The 19,018-nt window shown below is 43.9% G+C and overlaps 2 protein-coding genes across 4 annotated transcripts; one reads left to right on the forward strand and one right to left on the reverse strand.

The window, feature by feature from the left end:
* The first annotated feature begins 1,415 nt into the window (after nt 1-1,415).
* On the forward strand, nt 1,416-14,743 carry LOC101773308 (mediator of RNA polymerase II transcription subunit 14). Of its 3 annotated transcripts, none has more exons than XM_022824616.1 (9): nt 1,416-2,128; nt 3,567-4,640; nt 5,598-5,695; nt 6,426-6,600; nt 7,105-7,756; nt 7,876-8,010; nt 8,143-9,119; nt 9,873-10,924; nt 13,422-14,743. In XM_022824616.1, exons 1-9 carry the CDS (start codon nt 1,964-1,966, stop codon nt 14,215-14,217), a joined length of 5,124 nt encoding a protein of 1,707 aa, XP_022680351.1. In that variant the 5' UTR covers nt 1,416-1,963; the 3' UTR covers nt 14,218-14,743. The 3 variants fall into 3 exon arrangements, with proteins under 3 accessions (XP_022680351.1, XP_004956467.1, XP_022680352.1); XM_004956410.3 differs by having other exon boundaries at nt 1,416-2,076; XM_022824617.1 differs by having other exon boundaries at nt 1,416-2,076; nt 8,233-9,119.
* Nucleotides 14,744-15,422: 679 nt separating this feature from the next.
* LOC101772893 lies at nt 15,423-18,446 on the reverse strand. Its single transcript, XM_004956409.2, has 2 exons — nt 17,998-18,446; nt 15,423-16,548 (listed from the first exon to the last, which is right to left on the reverse strand). The coding sequence occupies exons 1-2, from the start codon at nt 18,308-18,310 to the stop codon at nt 15,566-15,568; spliced, it is 1,296 nt and encodes a 431-aa protein (XP_004956466.1). The 5' UTR covers nt 18,311-18,446; the 3' UTR covers nt 15,423-15,565.
* Nucleotides 18,447-19,018: the final 572 nt, after the last annotated feature.

The following is a 19,018-nucleotide window of genomic DNA, read 5'->3' on the forward strand; positions in this document are numbered from 1 at the left end:
GCTGCTTATGTCGCGTAATACCCTACGTCCTGTGTGTTGGTTGGATTGTATTGATTGATGTTGTTTGGAGGGGGTCCCTGCCTCGCTTTATATTGCCGGGGGCAGGGAATAGGTCAGCTGTTTACAAAAATACTAGTCGGACTCGATTAGAGAGTCCTACTCTAATTGCTATGAGTAGTTTCCTAATCCTCAACTAGTCCTTATCCTCCATGTAGACCACGCCGTCCTGCACCGTAGTCTGCATGTCTGACACGTCTCGGTGTATAGCCTCGTATTGTGGGACTGTCCAAGCCTCCCAGTGGGCCCATAGATGTATGGCCGACACTTGTCTAGGGCTTTGTCCAATTATGCTCCAATTTAGTCCAATTTCTTACGAAAATATAATATCCTCCAAAATACAATGCATATGCGAAAACGCCCCAATTATCAGGTATGATCAATAGTTTTGATATCATTTATATGCTGATATTGAAGATAAACACTGACCTATTGCCGCGCCGGCAAGCTCCGCCATGAACAGCCGCCGCCGCCGCACGCGGGCAAACAAACTTTGCTACAGAGGCTTGAGCTCCGCCACATGTAGGGGCCAAGCTCAGCTGCCCGAGCTCGAGGTCCATTTCGAAAGGCCAGTGAGCTACACCACACACGAGCGGGCGAGCTCTGCCACCCAAGAATCACGTAGCAGGCGAGGTATGCTGCCCAAGAATCTGCACCTCCTTCCATGGTCGTGGGGAGGAGCTTGTGAGGCCATAACTTGTCAATTCGTGGTGAAGGATCAGCTCCCGACTCCGATTTGGAGTGGAGGGTGGGGACGTGTGGGGCAAGCAGCGCCGTGACCTGGGTAGAGGGTGGGTCGGGGCGAGGTTCGCCACCCGTCCATCGTGTGGTCCTCGCCTTGGTCTATGAGGGGAGGGAGCAGAGGGTGGTGGGAGGAGGAGGGGAGGGTGGCGAAGCAGTGGCGGGCTGGCGCCTGCAGGTGCGAGGGGGAAGAATAGGGAGAGGAGAGGACAAGGATGTGTTGATTTTGCAGATTGGCTTCTGAAAAAATGATTCCATTCGTAAATTAATCCTCAAATGGAATATAGGTTACCCGTCCTAGGTATACTATCAAAAATTTTCCCAACATTTTATCTCTTATATACCTAAAAGGCTATAACAAATTTGAGATATCCAAACGTACGTATATGCTGCTGGAGTTGTTCTTACCTTCATCGAGTGTGTTGCAGTCTCATTGCCGGTTGGTTCGGTCACAGGGATGCCGAGAGCCCGAGACGGCAGAGCGCAGTTCGTAGTGGTGTATCCATCCAGTCATCCAGCCGTTGATCCATTTGCCTGCATGGCTCCATCCCGATCGAACGGCAGATAACACCCTTCAGACCCTCCGGCTTCGCGTGGGCCCGTCGACTAGGGCGCACTCGCACGCACCGTCGGGTCCCGACCGATCGCAGAAGGGAGAGAGGGGAGGAGGCCTCACCCCTCGTCCCACCTCCTCGCCGCCGCCGATTCGCCGCCGGCGACCTCCCTCTCACGCCTCCACCCTATCGCCCCTTTCCATCTCTCCTCGCCGCCGGCCTCAGCCGCCTCTTGGAGCCCTATCTTCGATATACTAGTTTCCAGTTTTAGTCCCGCTCCCCGCTTCCACCCCAATTCCCGGCGTGGCGCGCCGAAACGCGGTGCGATTCCTCCCGGTCCTCGCGGGCGCCCGTTGCCGAGGCGGGGCTAGGGTTCCGTCTCCGGTGCGCGCGGGGTTCCGGTAGGAGAAGGAGCTGAAGAAGGCGAAGGTGGTGCGACGCTGAAACCCTAGCTGCGGGGCGGGCGGGGATGGCGGGGCTGCTGGGGCAGCAGACGGTGGAGCTGGGCGCGGTGGTGCGACGGGCGGCGGAGGAGTCGTACCTCGCGCTGCGGGAGCTCGTGGAGAAGTCCCAGGCGGAGGCCGAGGGGAAGGGTCTCGGCACCGGAGCCAATGGCGGCTGGCAGCGGTCCGACACTGAGAAGAAGATCGATTTGCTCAAGTTCATCACACGCACGCGCCAGCGCATGCTTCGCCTCCACGTCCTCGCCAAGTGGTGCCAGCAGGTGCCACCTAATTTGTGTCTCAGGCTCTCAGCAGAACTATTTCCTCTCGCTCGTTAGTTTCCTTTCCATAATTCCAGTGTGGTAACATGTCAATAATTCAATTTTACTGATGCAACTGGCTCCAATTTAGTACTAATATCATAGTGTAATGACAAGAAATTTAGTTGTGGTGTTAGGGCTTGTAGCTTTAGTGGCATTGTCTTGCCTATCTGGCTTGATAGTTGTTGGCTTGTTGCAGTGTAGTGGGCTAGTAAAGATTGGTGATTGTTGATGGACTATGCTAGTAGGTTTGCTACTAGTGGAACATTAACAATTGTTTTGTGGATAAAAAGTAATCCGGTTAAATCTTGGCATGTTTATTTATTTGTTTAGTTTGATTTGGTGCAATGGCGTGTCGGTTTTTTCTATAAGAGTGGTGTGTGTGGGTTGTTTTTTCTTTTCTTGTACTCAAGTTAGGTCTAACCAGATTCGTGTATTCCTTTTTTTCTACCTTAATGAAATGACACGCAGCTCTCCTGCGTAGTTCGAGAAAAACCTTGCTTGGCTCTAGAAACTTATATTCTTCTTCTGGTGCTCACATGGTGTGCTCTGACATAGATGAAGCGGGTGAAAGAAATTCATTTTCCAATGTACTGTACTCCATTTTGAAATAGTGCCCACCACCTTACACGCATATATTAGGAGAATGCTAATCAACAAATAGAAATTAACAACACCCTTACTCTTTGATTTAATGTTTTCAGTCCAGATTATAGTGTATGGTTTGAAATGTGCTAATGTGGCTGTTATACTGGTGTAAATTACTTGTTTATAGCATATTTGATGCAAACTAATCCTAGTGCAACCATGTAAGCCATTTTTACTTCATTCTAATTTTTCATTAGATAGCTTTTAATTTAGTCAACATCCATATAAATTTTGTATTTCAAATTTAATTGATCCTAGGGCAGGGAAAATGAAAATTACCAGTAAGCAATAAGTTAAAGACAAAGGTGCAATGAAAGCCGAAAGGCTACTATATACCGTAAGACTTTCTTTCTTTGCCCCAAGCAGTGATGAAGCTTGGATATGGCATTGGCCTAGTCCATAGAGCAGTTCCTCAATAACTTCACAAATTTTCAGGTTGATTTCATGGCATGTTGCGTCATTCCACCTAGTCAATGGATTGCATTAAATATGTCCCGTTGTACCTTAATTTTCAGTTAGGTCAATTGTGATGATAAGCATTTTGTTAAAAACTGTGATTTAATCTGACAGTATATTCTATCTGTATACATTTGGCTGTAGGTTATTTACTCCATGCCCTTTTTTATATAGTATAGACTGCGCTGATGTTTGTTTTACAGCCTCTGTTAATATTAACCCTTATGACCTTACACAATTGTTATCATGATAAACTAAGTTTTTAGAAACTTTCCTCATTGGTTTAGTTTTCCAAGGTGTGAATTGCAGTATATTGTCATTAACGTATCTACTTTTAATCTATTCAGGTTCCTTTGGTTCATTATTGTCAACAGCTCGGAACAACTCTCAGCATCCATGAAACATGCTTCACTCAAACAGCTGACTCGCTGTTCTTTATGCACGAAGATTTGGTGAAAGCTCAGGCTCCTATGTTTGATGTTCCTTCTGCTATTGAAGTCATGCTTACAGGGGGTTATCATAGGCTGCCAAAATGCATAGAAGACATAGGAAGTCAAAATCGACTTTCCCCAGATGAAGAAAAACGTGCTCTGCGGAAATTAGATGCTAGTGTGCGGTACAAAGTACTTGTGACACCTAGACCTAAAGAAGTATCTAATGTTTCCGTAACTGATGGAATAGCAGTTTTACGTGTAGATGGAGAATTTAAAGTTCTTCTCACACTAGGTTACCGTGGTAATGTAGACTTATGGAGGATATTGCATATGGAGTTACTGGTTGGCGAGAAGAAAGGTCCTATTAAGCTTGATGAAAGTAGGAGATTTGCTCTTGGTGATGATATAGAAAGAAGAATGGCAGCTTCTGAGAATCCCTTCACAGTGCTATATGCTATACTTCATGAGTTCTGCATCTCTCTTGCTATGGACACTATTATTAGGCAGGCTAATGCCCTTCGACAGGGAAGGTGGAAAGATGCGATAAGATCTGAACTCATCTCTGACAGTGCCACTGGACAAATTGGAAATGCTTCTCTAATGCAGCTTGTTCAAGATGGGGAATTGGATTCAAGTGGTTTTAAGATACCTGGCCTGAAAGTTAATTACTGGCTAGATGAAAAAAGCACTAGCACAGCAGAACCTGATTCATCTCCTTTTATCAAAATTGAGGCAGGGCAGGACATGCAGATAAAGTGTCAGCATAGTTCATTTGTGCTCGACCCATTTACTGATAAAGAGGCGAATCTTTCTCTTGATCTGAGTTGCATTGATGTTGAACAACTCATTTTGAGAGCAATCACTTGCAATAGGCACACACGCCTTCTTAATATTCAGAGACAACTGTGCAAAAATGTCCAAGTTTCTCAGTCCCCAAAAGATGTTATCCTGAAACGAGATGTCACTGCAGCGAAGGACCCAAAGAAGGTAATGATAGAAAATTTTTAGCTTAAGTTTTGTATTTGCATGGCCTTACCTATCTGCTATTGGCTAAACTGTATTTTAGATGTTTAGTTCCTTCTACCATGTGTTGGCACTTAAGCTTTTCCTGAACCAGGAGTTGCATGCATTCCCATATTTAATTGTTTCGGATGTATAGAGATTGCTTGAATGATGTGAAAGAGTACTGGCATTGAGATTACTGTGCTTTAGCATATGATATCCTTTGTTGTGTAAAATTCGGAATAGTTATGTGTCTCTGCATGCCCATGTGTGTCTATTTTGTCATGCTCAGAAAGAGCTACCAATATAAAAACTAAAAGCTGGGTTGACATTCTGCCAGAAACAATTGTAGTGGGTACTATTCTTGAATTAATACCTGTTGTACCATGGTTCCAATGCTGTTTTTACTCAGGCGCTGATATCCTAGATTAATTATCTTGACCCTAAATGATTCTCCGTTTGCAATCAAAGATGATATTGGATGTGTTTCATGTGTTTTTATGTTTTGACGATATTTCTGTAAACTGGTGGGTTTTGAACATTTTCCAAAAGTTTTCACTTGTTCTCAGAATTTATTATTTCCGTTGTTGTTTTAGGTGAGTTTGATGACTGTTGCAAAAAAAGTCTGATGAATTATATGCATGTTCATATCATGCTTCAACTTGATCTGTCATATTTGCATTGAATTATGTTAGCTCTTTTATCTTCACATTTTAATTCATAAATTGCTAACATGAGGATACTGAATTGTTGCGCCAAAATACTCAGGTCATAATGCATGTCTAGAACATATGGTTTGTAAATGAGACATGTACATGGAACGATTGATTTTGTTCAGCCATCAATTGCATCAGATGCTTAAAAGATTTGTTTTTCTTGTGTATGCCCTTTTTGCAGTTGTAGCATGGAATTGATCCGTTTTTATGTTTATGAATTTTGCAGAATGCAGAGAAGAAGGGCTCCTCAGATTGTTTTGGGAATGAAGTGCTTCAAGTAAGGGCATATGGTCAGGCGTATATTAGCCTTGGAATAAATATCAGGTGTGTCAGTACTTTGATTGATCCTAGTATCTTTCCCATTCTTTATAAACCCTCTTTTGTGTTACAAAAGCTTTAGAACCACAATTGCATCACTGAAATGTGTGACGAGAACCATTTGATAAATGGTAATCATAAAATAATTCGGAAAAGAAAATATTTGACTTATGGTGTGTCAACTCTACCTGGTGGAACATTGGCATTTTAGAGTGTCATTTCGAGGTCATTAAGATATTGTTGGATAGAAAAAAGTAAACTCCATAATAGAAAAAAGAAAAGTTCTATTTAACTCGATTGGTTTCAATACGTAAGAAGTGAGCGTGTACAGATTTGTCAAAACTTGAGGCACTGAAAGGGACAGGAGGGGAGGTTTATACTAGTCATCTTAATATCCTGCATGGTGAAAAGGAAATTCTTCGTGCCATGCAAGCAAAACCACTCTACAAAATGGCCAAGAGGATTTATTTTCTGTGGTCTACAACTCTACATGAGGATTGCGTTGAACCATTTTTTTTGGGGGTAGAGTAGACACATACTAATGTTCAGGGCTCAGAATTTTTGCAGCACTGTCATTTTTTTGTGCATAATATTTATGTCCATTAAGTTGCTAGATATCATATAGGAGTGATACTTTTTCCTTTCTGAAGACAATAATGGTAGATTTATTTATATGTCTCAGTTCTGGTTTAGCCTTCTCAACTCCCTAAATGTTTAACTCTTTTCTCTTCAATAGGAGTGGCCGCTTTCTCCTTCAATCACCGGAAAACATATTACCACCTGCTGCACTTATGGACTGTGAGGAAGCTCTAAACAAAGGGAGTACTTCAGCTACTGAGGTTTTTTCAAGCTTAAGGACCAGGAGCATCCTCCACCTATTTGCAGCAGCTGGAAGGTTTTTTGGCCTTAAGGTTGTCACTGTGTTTACAATAATATCTGAACTTTTTCACTAGCAGATGTGATGTCATCTAGTGCTTCTTGCACAACATTGAAATGCCACCATGGGATGCATGCACTTTTGATTAATAATATCTTTTCAAATATTTAAATTGGTGACTTGTAATGATGAAACTGATTAGTTGATCTTTATAATATGGTACTTTCATGTACATTTTTGTAGTATTATTGTAAGTATATTATTAAGAAGATGAATGATATTGGTATTGGAGAGCAGAAGATGACATCCTTTTAAGTATGACTTGGCAGTAGTAAATGCTTGTGCCATTTCTTACTTTGAATTATGCCTTTCTGGAAGTGATAAGTTTCTTTTAGCTTCTGTGTACGGTTATCATGGATTTTTGCTTGGTCTGTTATCATGGATTAAGGCAGTATACGGTTTATCATGACTTGTTAGAGCATGCTAAACTCAGTTTTTTGCAAACATAAAGTGTGAAATTATATTGTTTTTATTCCAGGTCTACCAGCAGTCTCAGGGCACTCTGAAGATTCCAAAGGCCATATTAGATGGTTCAGATTTTATGATAATGGGATTTCCACATTGTGCAAATGCCTATTATCTGTTGATGCAACTTGATAAGGACTTCAGGCCTGTTTTTCATTTGCTTGAGACACAGTGTGATGCAAGTGATAAGACTAATGCAAATGCTGATGCTAAAGAAGCTATTAGGTTTAACAAAATCAATGTTGGGCAGATGCAAATACTTAAAAGTGAGTCAACTACCAATCCTTTTGATGTGAAGCTGCAGGCCCTACAAAGTATAATGAGCTCTGCTGACATAATGGATAGTGATCTTCCTGTCCAAAATGGAATTGAGCCTCTTCCACTACTTCCTGCTTGTTCACCATCGTTTTCGTCTATTGTTGATGAGGTTTTCGAATATGAACGTGGTTCTACTGCTGCACAGAACCATTCTATACTACCATCTAGTTTGCCAGCGACACCTCATCTGAGTTCTCTTTCAGTTGGTATTCAAGGAGTAAATGCTAGGGCTGTCTCACCAATGCACGATGGAGGCTTATCTCATACTCAAGCTAATAATATTTTAAAAGTTCATCCAAGTGTCAGTTTGAACAGCTATTTCCCAAGTAATTTTAGACATTTACACGGTACAGACACCTTTTCTTTCTTGAGTCCTGTAATCAATGCATCTACGACCAAGTTGTCAGGTTCTAATTCTAATCATGAATTTGTCTCACTAAGTTCTCCATGTGACAATGTATTGCAGATGTAAATAAATCACTTCAGCTTGTCCCTTCAAGCAATAGTAACAGCAATCAAATCCCTGTTCAAAGCTCCCATTCAGGCAGTCTTGGGAACTCTCCCTCTGATCATTTGGTTAGACCTTCAACTACAACAGGAGGTATTTTACCATAATCTTCTATATATTAGAATCAGATATAAATATATCGGTAAACATCTGTGGTGAACTAGATTAGGCTTCATTATAAATTTATTGTTGCAAATATGATTATCTTACTTGGGCAATTGTCAGGACTAGAGAAGCTTATTACTGCTGGCTCTGATGGTGCATCTAGGAAACGCTCTCTTTCAGATTTCTTACCAATTATCCCTTCATTACAAGGACTGCAACCTAGTGATCCAATTAAACGGAGAAAAATATCAGAATCAGCGCGGAGTCCCCTGCCATTGCAGGCATACACATCTAATTTGCAATCAAGAGCCAGCCTCACCTATGGAGATGTTCTTGCGGAAAGAAATAATTGTGTCCCAGCAACTATATATGCTTCTGTGCTACTACATGTGATAAGACACTGTTCGTTATGCATCAAACATGCTCAACTAACAGCTCAGATGGATTCTCTTGCAATTCCATATGTGGAAGAAGTTGGTCTGCGGACACCATCATCTAATCTTTGGTTAACATTACCTTTTGCACAAGATGATTCGTGGAAGCATATATGCTTGCGCCTTGGTAAGGCTGGAAGCATGTCTTGGGATGTTAGGATAAATGATCCACATTTCAGGGAACTTTGGGAACTCAATGGAGGAAACACCACGACACAATGGGGTGTTGGTATTCGCATTGCGAATACCTCAGAAATGGATTCACATATCTCCTTTGATTCTGATGGTGTAGTTTTAACTTACAACACTGTTGAGGCAGATAGCGTCCAGAAGCTTGTGTCGGATTTACGACGACTTTCAAATGCTCGTTCTTTCGCTTGTGGAATGAGGAGACTGATTGGCGTGAAAATTGATGATAAGCTAGATGACAATCAGTTATCCACGGAGATGAAATCACAATCTGTTAATAAAGGCAACAGTGATGCTTCAGACAAGCTATCTGATCAGATGAGAAAGACATTCAGGATTGAAGCTGTCGGTCTAATGAGCTTGTGGTTCAGTTATGGCACCATGCCGATGGTACACATTGTTGTTGAATGGGAGATTGCTAAGGGTGGTTGCACAATGCATGTTTCTCCGGATCAGCTTTGGCCACACACAAAGGTTCATGCATACTTATCTTCGTATTTCATTTTTCTTTTAGATTGATCGCATTTGATGGCTTCGAATCTTTCTATCAAGTTTGCTACCAATATTCCGAATATATTTCAGCATGGAAAGTTCTACTGCTGATATTTTGCTGATATTTTGGTAGCTTAAATGGATTCAAATAGTTTTCAATAAGGCCTTGGATGATAAATAAGAAAATTCTTTCTGTTTCCTCTTTTCTAATGTGATGTTTTTTTTCTAAACATTACTTAGCTTCTTACTAGTTCTGATTGAACCTCTCAATGTGCTTTAGCAAGCTTCAGATCAGTGTACATTAATTTTGCCTTAATTTTAACTGTCAATATTGCTCTGAATACATATCCTTGAACATTCTTCTTGGGACAAAATGTTATTTTGTAGGCTGGCATGTGCTCAGTTGCATACTTGCTAACTTTTTTTTTCACAAGAAGTGTACATTTATCATTTTATCTTTTGAAAATGGCATCAACAGTGTATAGGCAGGAAGTATAAATGGGTGCTGGCATTTTCACTGTTTCACCAGACAACGCCTGTGAGATCCTTTACTGGAAGTGCCAGATGGGTCATTCCAAGCTTCCATCCATTCTCAACATGTATCTGTTGATAAATAGCTGAAACCATGTTCTCTGTTTAGGCATGAAGTTTGTGATATATTTCTTAATTGATCTTGCAATAAAATTCACCTTTATATGCTTAGTTCATCTCAGAATCAATCTTGCATGAATGCAGTTTCTGGAGGATTTCGTGAATGGTGGGGAGGTAGCATCCTTCTTGGATTGCATTCGACTTACAGCAGGACCATTACTTGCCCTTGGAGGTGCAATTCGTCCTGCAAGGATGCCTGTAACTGTTTCATCTGGATATAGCTCTATGCCAAAACAGGCCAACAACATCCCTACACAAGGGCCATTAGCAAATGGATCATCTTCATCAAGCATACATCATGCACCTGTCCCCTCAAATGCTGCAGCTGCCCATTTGAGCAGTCATAATCTCCATGCTGCTGCCATGCTTTCAGCTGCTGGACGGGGTGGACCTGGACTTGTTCCCAGTTCATTACTGCCTTTTGATGTTTCTGTTGTACTTCGTGGGCCATACTGGATACGCATTATATATCGTAAGAAATTTTCTGTTGACATGCGCTGCTTTGCTGGGGATCAAGTTTGGCTCCAGCCAGCTACCCCTCCTAAAGGTGGACCATCAGTTGGTGGATCATTGCCATGCCCACAGTTCCGACCTTTCATAATGGAACATGTTGCTCAGGGTCTAAATGCTCTTGAACCCAACTTCATGAATGCTGCGCAGGCTAGCGGACACTTAAATAACAATGCTGGAGCTCCACAAACTGCTCCTAGTGCAAGTCGCTTAAGTGCTACTCCTGGTGTTTCTTTATCTAGGCCAACTTCTGGTGTTGCTAACCATGTAGCAGCCAGTTTGAGTCGAGCAGGAAATGCCATGTTGGCTTCTTCAGCTCTTGCTTCAGGGATTGGTGGAGCTTCTGTACGACTTGCTCCTGGAGCTGGTCTCCCTGTGCACATGAAAGGGGAAATTAACACAGCTTTCATAGGTCTTGGGGATGATGGTGGATATGGTGGTGGCTGGGTTCCTTTGGCAGCTCTGAAAAAGGTTCTGAGAGGGATACTTAAGTACCTTGGAGTTCTATGGTTATTTGCACAATTACCTGAACTTTTGAAAGAAATACTGGGATCAATCCTAAAGGACAATGAAGGGGCACTCTTGAATTTGGATCAAGAGCAGCCTGCACTCCGGTTCTATGTGGGGTAAGAAACTATAAAACTAGCAGATATCCTTAGTTTTCTAGCATCATGATACTTAAATCTATGCCATTCACTTTTCTACTACACGATTAGGATTCAGTATCAATATGATATTCGTTGCCAAATTACCCTTAGTTTTCTACTGTGCATGGAATTTTATATATCTATATTGGTGTTAGAGATATTGATCACCATGGCTTTCTTTTGAAAATAGTGCCTTATTCTGTTTATATGTTGCTCTTTGGAATATATATTCATTGGAGTATTTTACATATTTACTGAATATGGGTGTTGTTCTGTTGTTTCTTTATTTGCTTTGATCATGGTTTTAAAGGCGTCGCACCGTCGCCTAACTTTAAGCGTCGCTTAGGCGAGTACAAATCCTGGGTGTCCTTGTCGCCATGACAAAATTAGTGCACGCATGAGAATGGTGGGAGGGGAAAGAGATGAATGAGGAACAAGTGGGGAACCGGCCAGCAAGGCCAAGCAACCACCACATGCACCATTCCTTGCCGGAAATTTCGCTGGTGGCCGAGACAGCATTGAGCAGGCCTATATTTCTTGGTTTCAATAGGACTATGACCCCTCTTAACTAAGATTTTTTGATTTCTACCCCCTAGTAGAAGAATAAATCCCCCAAATAGCACATGAAAAAACCAAAAAAAAAGCTCTGCCCTCCCTCTCTATCCCTCTGGGATGTAAAGTATATCTCTTCTCACCAACCTCTATTGCTCTCGTGTAAAGCCTTTTTTTTACGCGACAGGAAAAAGTGCCGTCTGGGAGCTTTACCAGGACTCACTTGAAAAACGCGAGCCTTTTTTTCATGCTTTTCCCGGCAGTCACCCCAGAATGAAAGGGGTGATCTCGTAGTTCTTGGTCTGTGAAGATGTGTTGTTAGGTTCCCTAGAGTAACTTTTATCCGTTGAGCGACGGCCGCTCGAACCTTGTTCCGAGATGTTTTTGCTGGTATTCTGTTCTGGCTCGGTTATTTCATCTAGCCATTCCCTCCGGTCAGCTGCAGCGGCAGTGGCAGTGGATCTGAGGGGGTAGGGGAGTGAGTGATGAGGGGTAGTGGGCTAGCCGCACAAGAAGAGACAGGTGGGAGGCGCAAGCCGGCTGGCCCCCAGAGGGGGAAGTGAGAGACGCGACGACTATTTTGAGTCTGGGAGCGGAGCTGCATCCGCATAGGAGGCAGGGACTGGGAGGGAGGCACAAATGGGCTGGCTGTTGGGCTGGGGCAACAGCTTAACCCGTTCCTTCTCCTTTGTCCCTCCCCTTTTCTCCTTTTGTTTTCCCTTTTTGTTTTCCTCCTTCCTGCAGTTGCTTTGCTGTTACTCAGAAAGCTGTTTTTCCTAGGCATTTGAGAGGGGGTGGGTCACCACGGCTTGCCTTACCGCCTTAAGAACACTGGTTTTGATGCTGTCTGACATGTGGTTGAGCTTAGACGAGAGTTCCAAGCTGAAAAAGTGCTAGGCTGCTAGCAGCAGTGGAGCCAGGAGTTCTGCGATGGGTGTGCACACCAAATTTTCTTAAGGCCCCGAAGTCAATATAAAATAAATGTATTAAAAAGGGCTTATTAATATTGTGCATTTAAAAATTAATTTGAATTTATAAAATTGCAATATAAAGTGTTAATATTTGTAAAATAAGGTCTTACATAAATAGATACAATACCATAAATTCTTCCACTCAATACACTTCATCGTGGTCATGGAAGTTTTGATTATGTTATCGTTAATTACCTTTAGCAAAATATTCCACTCCATAAATGTGGCCAAACAATTGTCTTATCTCTACTACTATTTCTCAACTTATTCTTTGCTAGGATCATTGTGAAAAATAAAAACAATTTCAACACTTGCCATCACCACAACAATACCTTAAGAAACAAATACACCTAATCATAAATAGCATGTTTATTTGCTTCAACAAGCCTAATAGAGTGCTAACAGAATTGATTAGATCATCAGTTTTTTCATATCATCAATGGAGTTATCAAACTGGAGTTCAAACCTTATCAAATTCCATGCTTGTGGCCTATGTGCATTGGTGCGTAACTGCGTATGTGCATCTCACTTGCAGTTGGGAAAAAACACACTTGAAATGTCCTTGGATAAGGTAATTAATTTTAAATCATAGAGAGTTAATATTGTCAGTGGTGATCAAATGCCCAGCAGCTGCCTGCCTGGACACATGAAAAGTATTATGGTCCTAATGAAGATTAGAGAACATATACTTGAGGCCTCTACTTGTGTGTGAGTGCTGAGTAAATGAGTTTGTAAACTATAAATTTTGCTATGCCTAACTACTCCCTGGGGATGTATAGGAGTTTTGGGTGTGCCTGGCACACTGGGCACCCCAGCTGGCTCTGCCACTGAGTGCTAGACTGCTAGTGTTAGGTGTCAACAGTTCACAATGACTCATCTTCCTTGTTTTTCCTTTCAGTTAAGTATTTACATTTGGGACTGCCAATAAATTGGTTCCTGTTTTCATCTTGCAGAGGCTATGTATTTGCAGTCAGTGTTCATCGGGTTCAACTGCTACTACAAGTTTTGAGTGTTAAAAGATTTCACCACCAGCAACAGCAACAGCAGGCTCAGAGCAATGCTCAGGAAGAGCTAGCAGCAGCTGAAATCAATGAAATATGTGACTATTTTAGCAGGCGTGTTGCCTCCGAACCATATGATGCTTCTAGAGTTGCTTCTTTTATCACTTTGCTCACGTTGCCGATTTCGGTACTGCGTGAGTTTTTAAAGTTGATTGCATGGAAGAAAGGTTTTTCCCAGGCTCATGGGGACATTGCTACTGCTCAGAGGGCTCGGATCGAGCTTTGTTTGGAGAATCACTCAGGATCAGCTTCGGCTGATAATACAGAGAGCACTTTGGCCAAGAGTAACATTCATCATGATAGAGCCCACAGTTCAGTAGAGTTTGCCCTGACATTTGTACTTGACCATGCTCTCATTCCTCACATGAATGTAGCTGGTGGAGCTGCCTGGCTTCCATATTGTGTATCAGTGAGACTCCGGTATTCTTTTGGGGACAACAATCATATAGCATTCCTTGCAATGGATGGGAGCCATGGTGGGAGAGCCTGCTGGTTGCAACTTGAGGAGTGGGAAAGATGTAAGCAGAAGGTTTCAAGAGCTGTGGAGACTGTGAATGTGTCTGCTGTGGCTGGAGAGGTAGGCCAAGGAAGGCTGCGAATGGTTGCCGAGATGATCCAAAAGCAACTCCAACACTGTCTACAACAGCTAAGAGACGGCCCACTTTCTGCAGGCTCTACTGCATCATGAGCTTACTTGGAATGAGCTGTGTCGTACTAGGCCATTCCCGATGATCCGACTTGTATACTCAGCATGGCCTTTGGCTTTGTGGCTCCGTGCAGAGGTAAAGGAGTTATCTCATTTGGTAGCAGCGACAGCTTCTCAGCCTGAGGCTTGTTCAGATTGACAATTTTGTACAGTATAAATGGTGTTGGTTGACTCATATGGACCCTTAGCCCATTTGAGTGTGTAGGCTGTAACATAGCTAGCGTGGGTAGTAATGTATTAAGATGGAGTTGCTCACAGGGGTGAAAAAAGATCTTCGGAAATTGGTCTTCTGTATCATGTAAACTGCTGTAGTCATCTTACCCTTCTTTTCCCCTGCTGGATAGCACATTTAGGAGTTTTTATTTTTCTTCTGTCTGTAGGATGTTAATCTAGACAAAAGCAGATCTGGCATGTGTGGTGGTGTACATGATAAACTGGCACTGAACTTGGACTGACACATTCCGTTTGTATAAGCAGGACATCCAAAGTTGTGTTTCGAATGACTCAAGGCTGCAGAGTACGTTGCTTGTAGTTGTAGCTTTTATTGATGTTTCTTTTCATTATTGTGCCTAGTAAAGTATGTTTCAGTCGTTCTTGTTGGTAGTATGATTTTTAATATGCAACACAAAATCGGCTGGGTCCAAATTGATGGATGGATTAATAGACGAGTGCATGCTGTCGTGTCATTGCGTTTCGATTTTTTTCATCTTAACTCATGGCTGGCAAACTGACCACATGGATTGGCTTGAACATTCACAACTTGTTCAGCCCAACGTATTATCGTGGTGGTAACCTTGTGATTGGCCGGTAACATGTATTGTGCGACGCCTTGACTTGCCAACACTAATGGAGAACCATATCTTGGTAGGATGTATTTTTCAACTGAAGTTTCATAACCAAGCACTTGAAGGAGCTTCAACGATGCTAAGCAGCGGATGGAGCCCTATGTTTGGCGTCTTGAATGTCTTTCAGTGGTATGGGCATGCCTGTCGATGGACAATGTCTTGCATAGGTTTATACAGGTGACTACGGGAAAGAAAACCACTGTTTCTGTTAGTGGATGGTGATGATGGTGTATGATACGGTTAATTTCAGCCGAAAATGTTCAAATCATGTTAACCGTTGTTCTATGTAGGTACTAGGTACTATAGCGCACCACACGCTTTCTATTCAAATTAGATTTCGAATTGAACCTTTGAGGTAGACATGATGCTCGTCACTTGGTTACTCCTATCAAGCATACATAATCAACAGTTCTCTTTTTAAAAAAAAAGAAAGAAAAAAGAAACATGTAGTGCAGCATATTACTACTACTTCAGACGTGATGAAGTCACAACCAGCTATCGGGGAGGCCGATGTTCTGGAACCTGAACGACGAGTCCCTGGAGTCCTTGCCGGCGAGCCCCGGCCCGTCGCCGTCGATCTCGTCGGCCTCCGTCGTCTCCGCCACGGCGAGTGGCGACGGCAGCAGGAGCACCGGTGGCGGCTTCTCGACGTCGGCGTCGTCCCCCCGGGGCAGCGCCGCGGCGAGGTCGTGGTCCCACATGAGGAAGTGCAGCGTGATGGGGCGGAGCGCGTGGCGGTGCAGCGACAGCTTCTGGCTCAGCGACACGGTGTCGAAGCACTTGACGTCCCCGGACGCCGACGCCATCCACGGCAGCACCTTCTCGCCGCCGACGCGGGACACCACCAGCAGCCTCGACGCCGCGCGCGCCGCCCGGTGGAGCTCCAGGAGCCCCGATCGCGCCGACGCCACCCCCGGCGTCCCTTCCTCCGCCACCGACGACACGTAGATGAACCCTTCCTCCGTGCGGCTGATGGCGAATCCCAGACGCGTGTCGCCGGGGCGCAGCCGGAGCTCCAGCGCTGCCTCCCCCGCCACCGCCGCGTACCACAGCCGCACGGCGCGGACCACGCCGATGTCCACGCCGTGGTAGTCCTCGAACCCGTACAGGCTGGCGCTCGCCATCCCGGCGAGGTCCGACAGCGAGCCCGTGTTCACCGTAGACAGCGCCGTCTCGCCGGAGATCTTGGTCAGCAGCGCCTCCGTCTGCACGCTCATGAACACGACGGGCACGCCGGAGGCCTGCGACGACCGGAGCCACGCGTCCGCGCGCGCCAGGGTGTCGTCCAGGGAGTTGTACCGGGTGTTGGACCCGTCCGTCGCCTTGGGCAGAAGAAGCAGGGACAGGAAGCAGCTCGCCGCCGGCACCGGGAGGAGCTCCCTCATCTTCTTCTCCCACTGGAACGGCTCGTAAGCATGGCCGATCTTGGCGTCGCGCAGCGCCGACAGCAACTTGCCGTTCTTGGAACCTTTAATTCATGCAGGGGTCGAATATCCATGTCAGCAAACAATTTCAATCTGAGCGCATGCAGTTCAGCAGAAGAGATTCCACTCAGAACACAATGCATATGGCAATTGTTTGAGCTCATGACCAACCAGCAACTTGACAACATTTTACTAGTCAATTTGCAACCTAGTTTATGCATATAAAGACAGTAAATTGCGCAGAGAATCAACATAAAAGAATGCAATCATGGAACAAGCATTGGATCTAGGATAAGCAATTACTAAAATACTCACAAGCTGACCACAAGTAATCTAGCAGAAGAGATGTGATCTTGGTATTTGGTGCTTTGACCTTCAGAAGGTCACCAAGCTCAAGACATGCTTGCAATTTGCAAGTCATGTTATTGTTGCTAGCACTCCCAGTTCAAAGATAAAAAAAGGCTTTCCGAAGAGGCAATAACCTGTGGACGGGGTAGAGCCTCTATCACCACGCTGAAGTTTAGAGAGCGAGATTTCGCCACATAACCAGTATATAAGGCAATGTGTTTGTAATAATGATCTTAATTTTTAGACACCTTCAACACTGTTACCTGCACTACCAAGTGTGGGAGCACGAAAACAAAAACATTGTTCTGTCATTGGATATGCTGGACATTTTTTCCACTGCATGAAAGGGACTTACTAATGAATGTGAACTGCTGCCAAAGCAACATAAGTTGCCAATTCAATATCATGGGGCCCAAGGGCCAAGGTATTGTTATCATGCTCTGGAACCTTAAAAGGGCTGGCAGAAAAGGCCCCTACCTGCTTGCGTTGTTAGACTTTCTGAGTTGAGAAAGCAACATGAGAGAAAGAGACTTCCTCTTGTCCAACTAGTTTCAAAGGGGACAGTGTCAGAGTGACAATTTGTTTCTATCTTCTCCTTTGTTTCATGGAAGATATAAACTGCTTCTAGCAACAAAGAGAAGCAAAACAAGATAATATAATGTCCCGGGACAGATTGACAAGGTCATGTAACTTCCAAGAAGGTGACCCTTTCTTTGATATATGAACTATAGAATTACAGAAACCTAAGAAGACTTGATGCTCAATCTTGCTGGTTACGCAATTGAATCGTCGGAAATTACGATAATACAAAATATAATCCTAGCGTCCTTGTCATGAGTACATGACCAATTTAGGATTAAACAAAGGCAATAAGTTTAAGAGCCTTGGAGGTACCATCATCCAACAAGGCCACGACAACAATGGCAAGCTAAAAGTTGTTGCATACGTTTAAAAAAACAAAGGTTGTCGCATAACTTAAATTCGCTCAATTTCGCATAAAAAAGTACAGAAATTAACAGAACATATAACCCTAGTGTAATTTATTTAGCTCATAAACCTAAAAAAAACTTGCTCAATTCAGTTAAAAAATATTCCAGAAGAGATGAACTGAGCAAGGCAAGGCAAAGGAAGGAAGCCCGTCTCACCGTCGAGCTCGAAGCTCTCGCGGCTGGACCGGTCGCCGTCGACGGAGCCGTCGCCGCCGCCGCCGCGCCGCCCGACCCGCCTCCCGGACGGCGGGCGGCCGCTGCTCGCTGCCGAGGAAGACGACCCGGACGCTGATCGGCTCAGCTGGTCCGCCTCCTCCCCGCTGCCTGGCGAGGCCGAGTCCCCGCGCTTGAAGGCCGACCGGAGCAGCCGGTGCATCTTGCCGCCGCCGCTCCTGGCCGGCGGCATCGCCGGGCCGGCTTGGAGCTCGAACGGCGCCAGCGCCAGCGGCTCCGGTTGGTCGCTCGGCATGAGCAGAGCTGGATGAGGTGTTCTTGGTGGTTTCTTGGTTTTGGACTATGGTGGTGGTGCGTGGGAAATGGAGGTCAGAGGAGCAGAGAGGAGATGCACTGGTTTATATATATATATATACAAAATGGAAGGGAATAAAAGGTCCTTGGGATGTGAGATGCGCCAGTATTTGGAATCTAATTGTGCTAGAATGACCCTGACTGTGGAAAGTTTGGCATCGTCTTTTTAACAATTTAATAACTACACCTCTGCTTTTAAATATATGCCTATCATGCCGTTGACACGGCCTAAAATTATCATGTATTTTGTGATGTACAAGATTTCACTTCACTACTAGGAAACAAGATTTTGTCAACCCGTATGTTTTTTTTGTTTTACTACCATGATTATATATTTTATTTACCATATATTATTGTATACAAGATGCTTCTTGCCTAATTAGAACGGCTATTAATATGGATTTTTACAAACCAATTCTATCAGACATCAGCGGCATCCAACACAAGGAATTGTTCACAATCTATGCAAAGAGAAAGAAAATCTCATGGATGCAATTTGGTTGGTGGGATGAGATGGAGCAGGACGAAGCTGCTCCATTTAGAGATGGCAATGGTACATGGAATGGGCAAAAACCTCTACCCAGCGGTACCCATACCCGCTTACCCACGAGTAAAATATACCTGAGGCGCATGTACATTCCCCTACCAT

Source organism: Setaria italica, chromosome II (assembly GCF_000263155.2).
Source record: "Setaria italica strain Yugu1 chromosome II, Setaria_italica_v2.0, whole genome shotgun sequence".
Lineage (NCBI taxonomy): Eukaryota > Viridiplantae > Streptophyta > Magnoliopsida > Poales > Poaceae > Setaria > Setaria italica.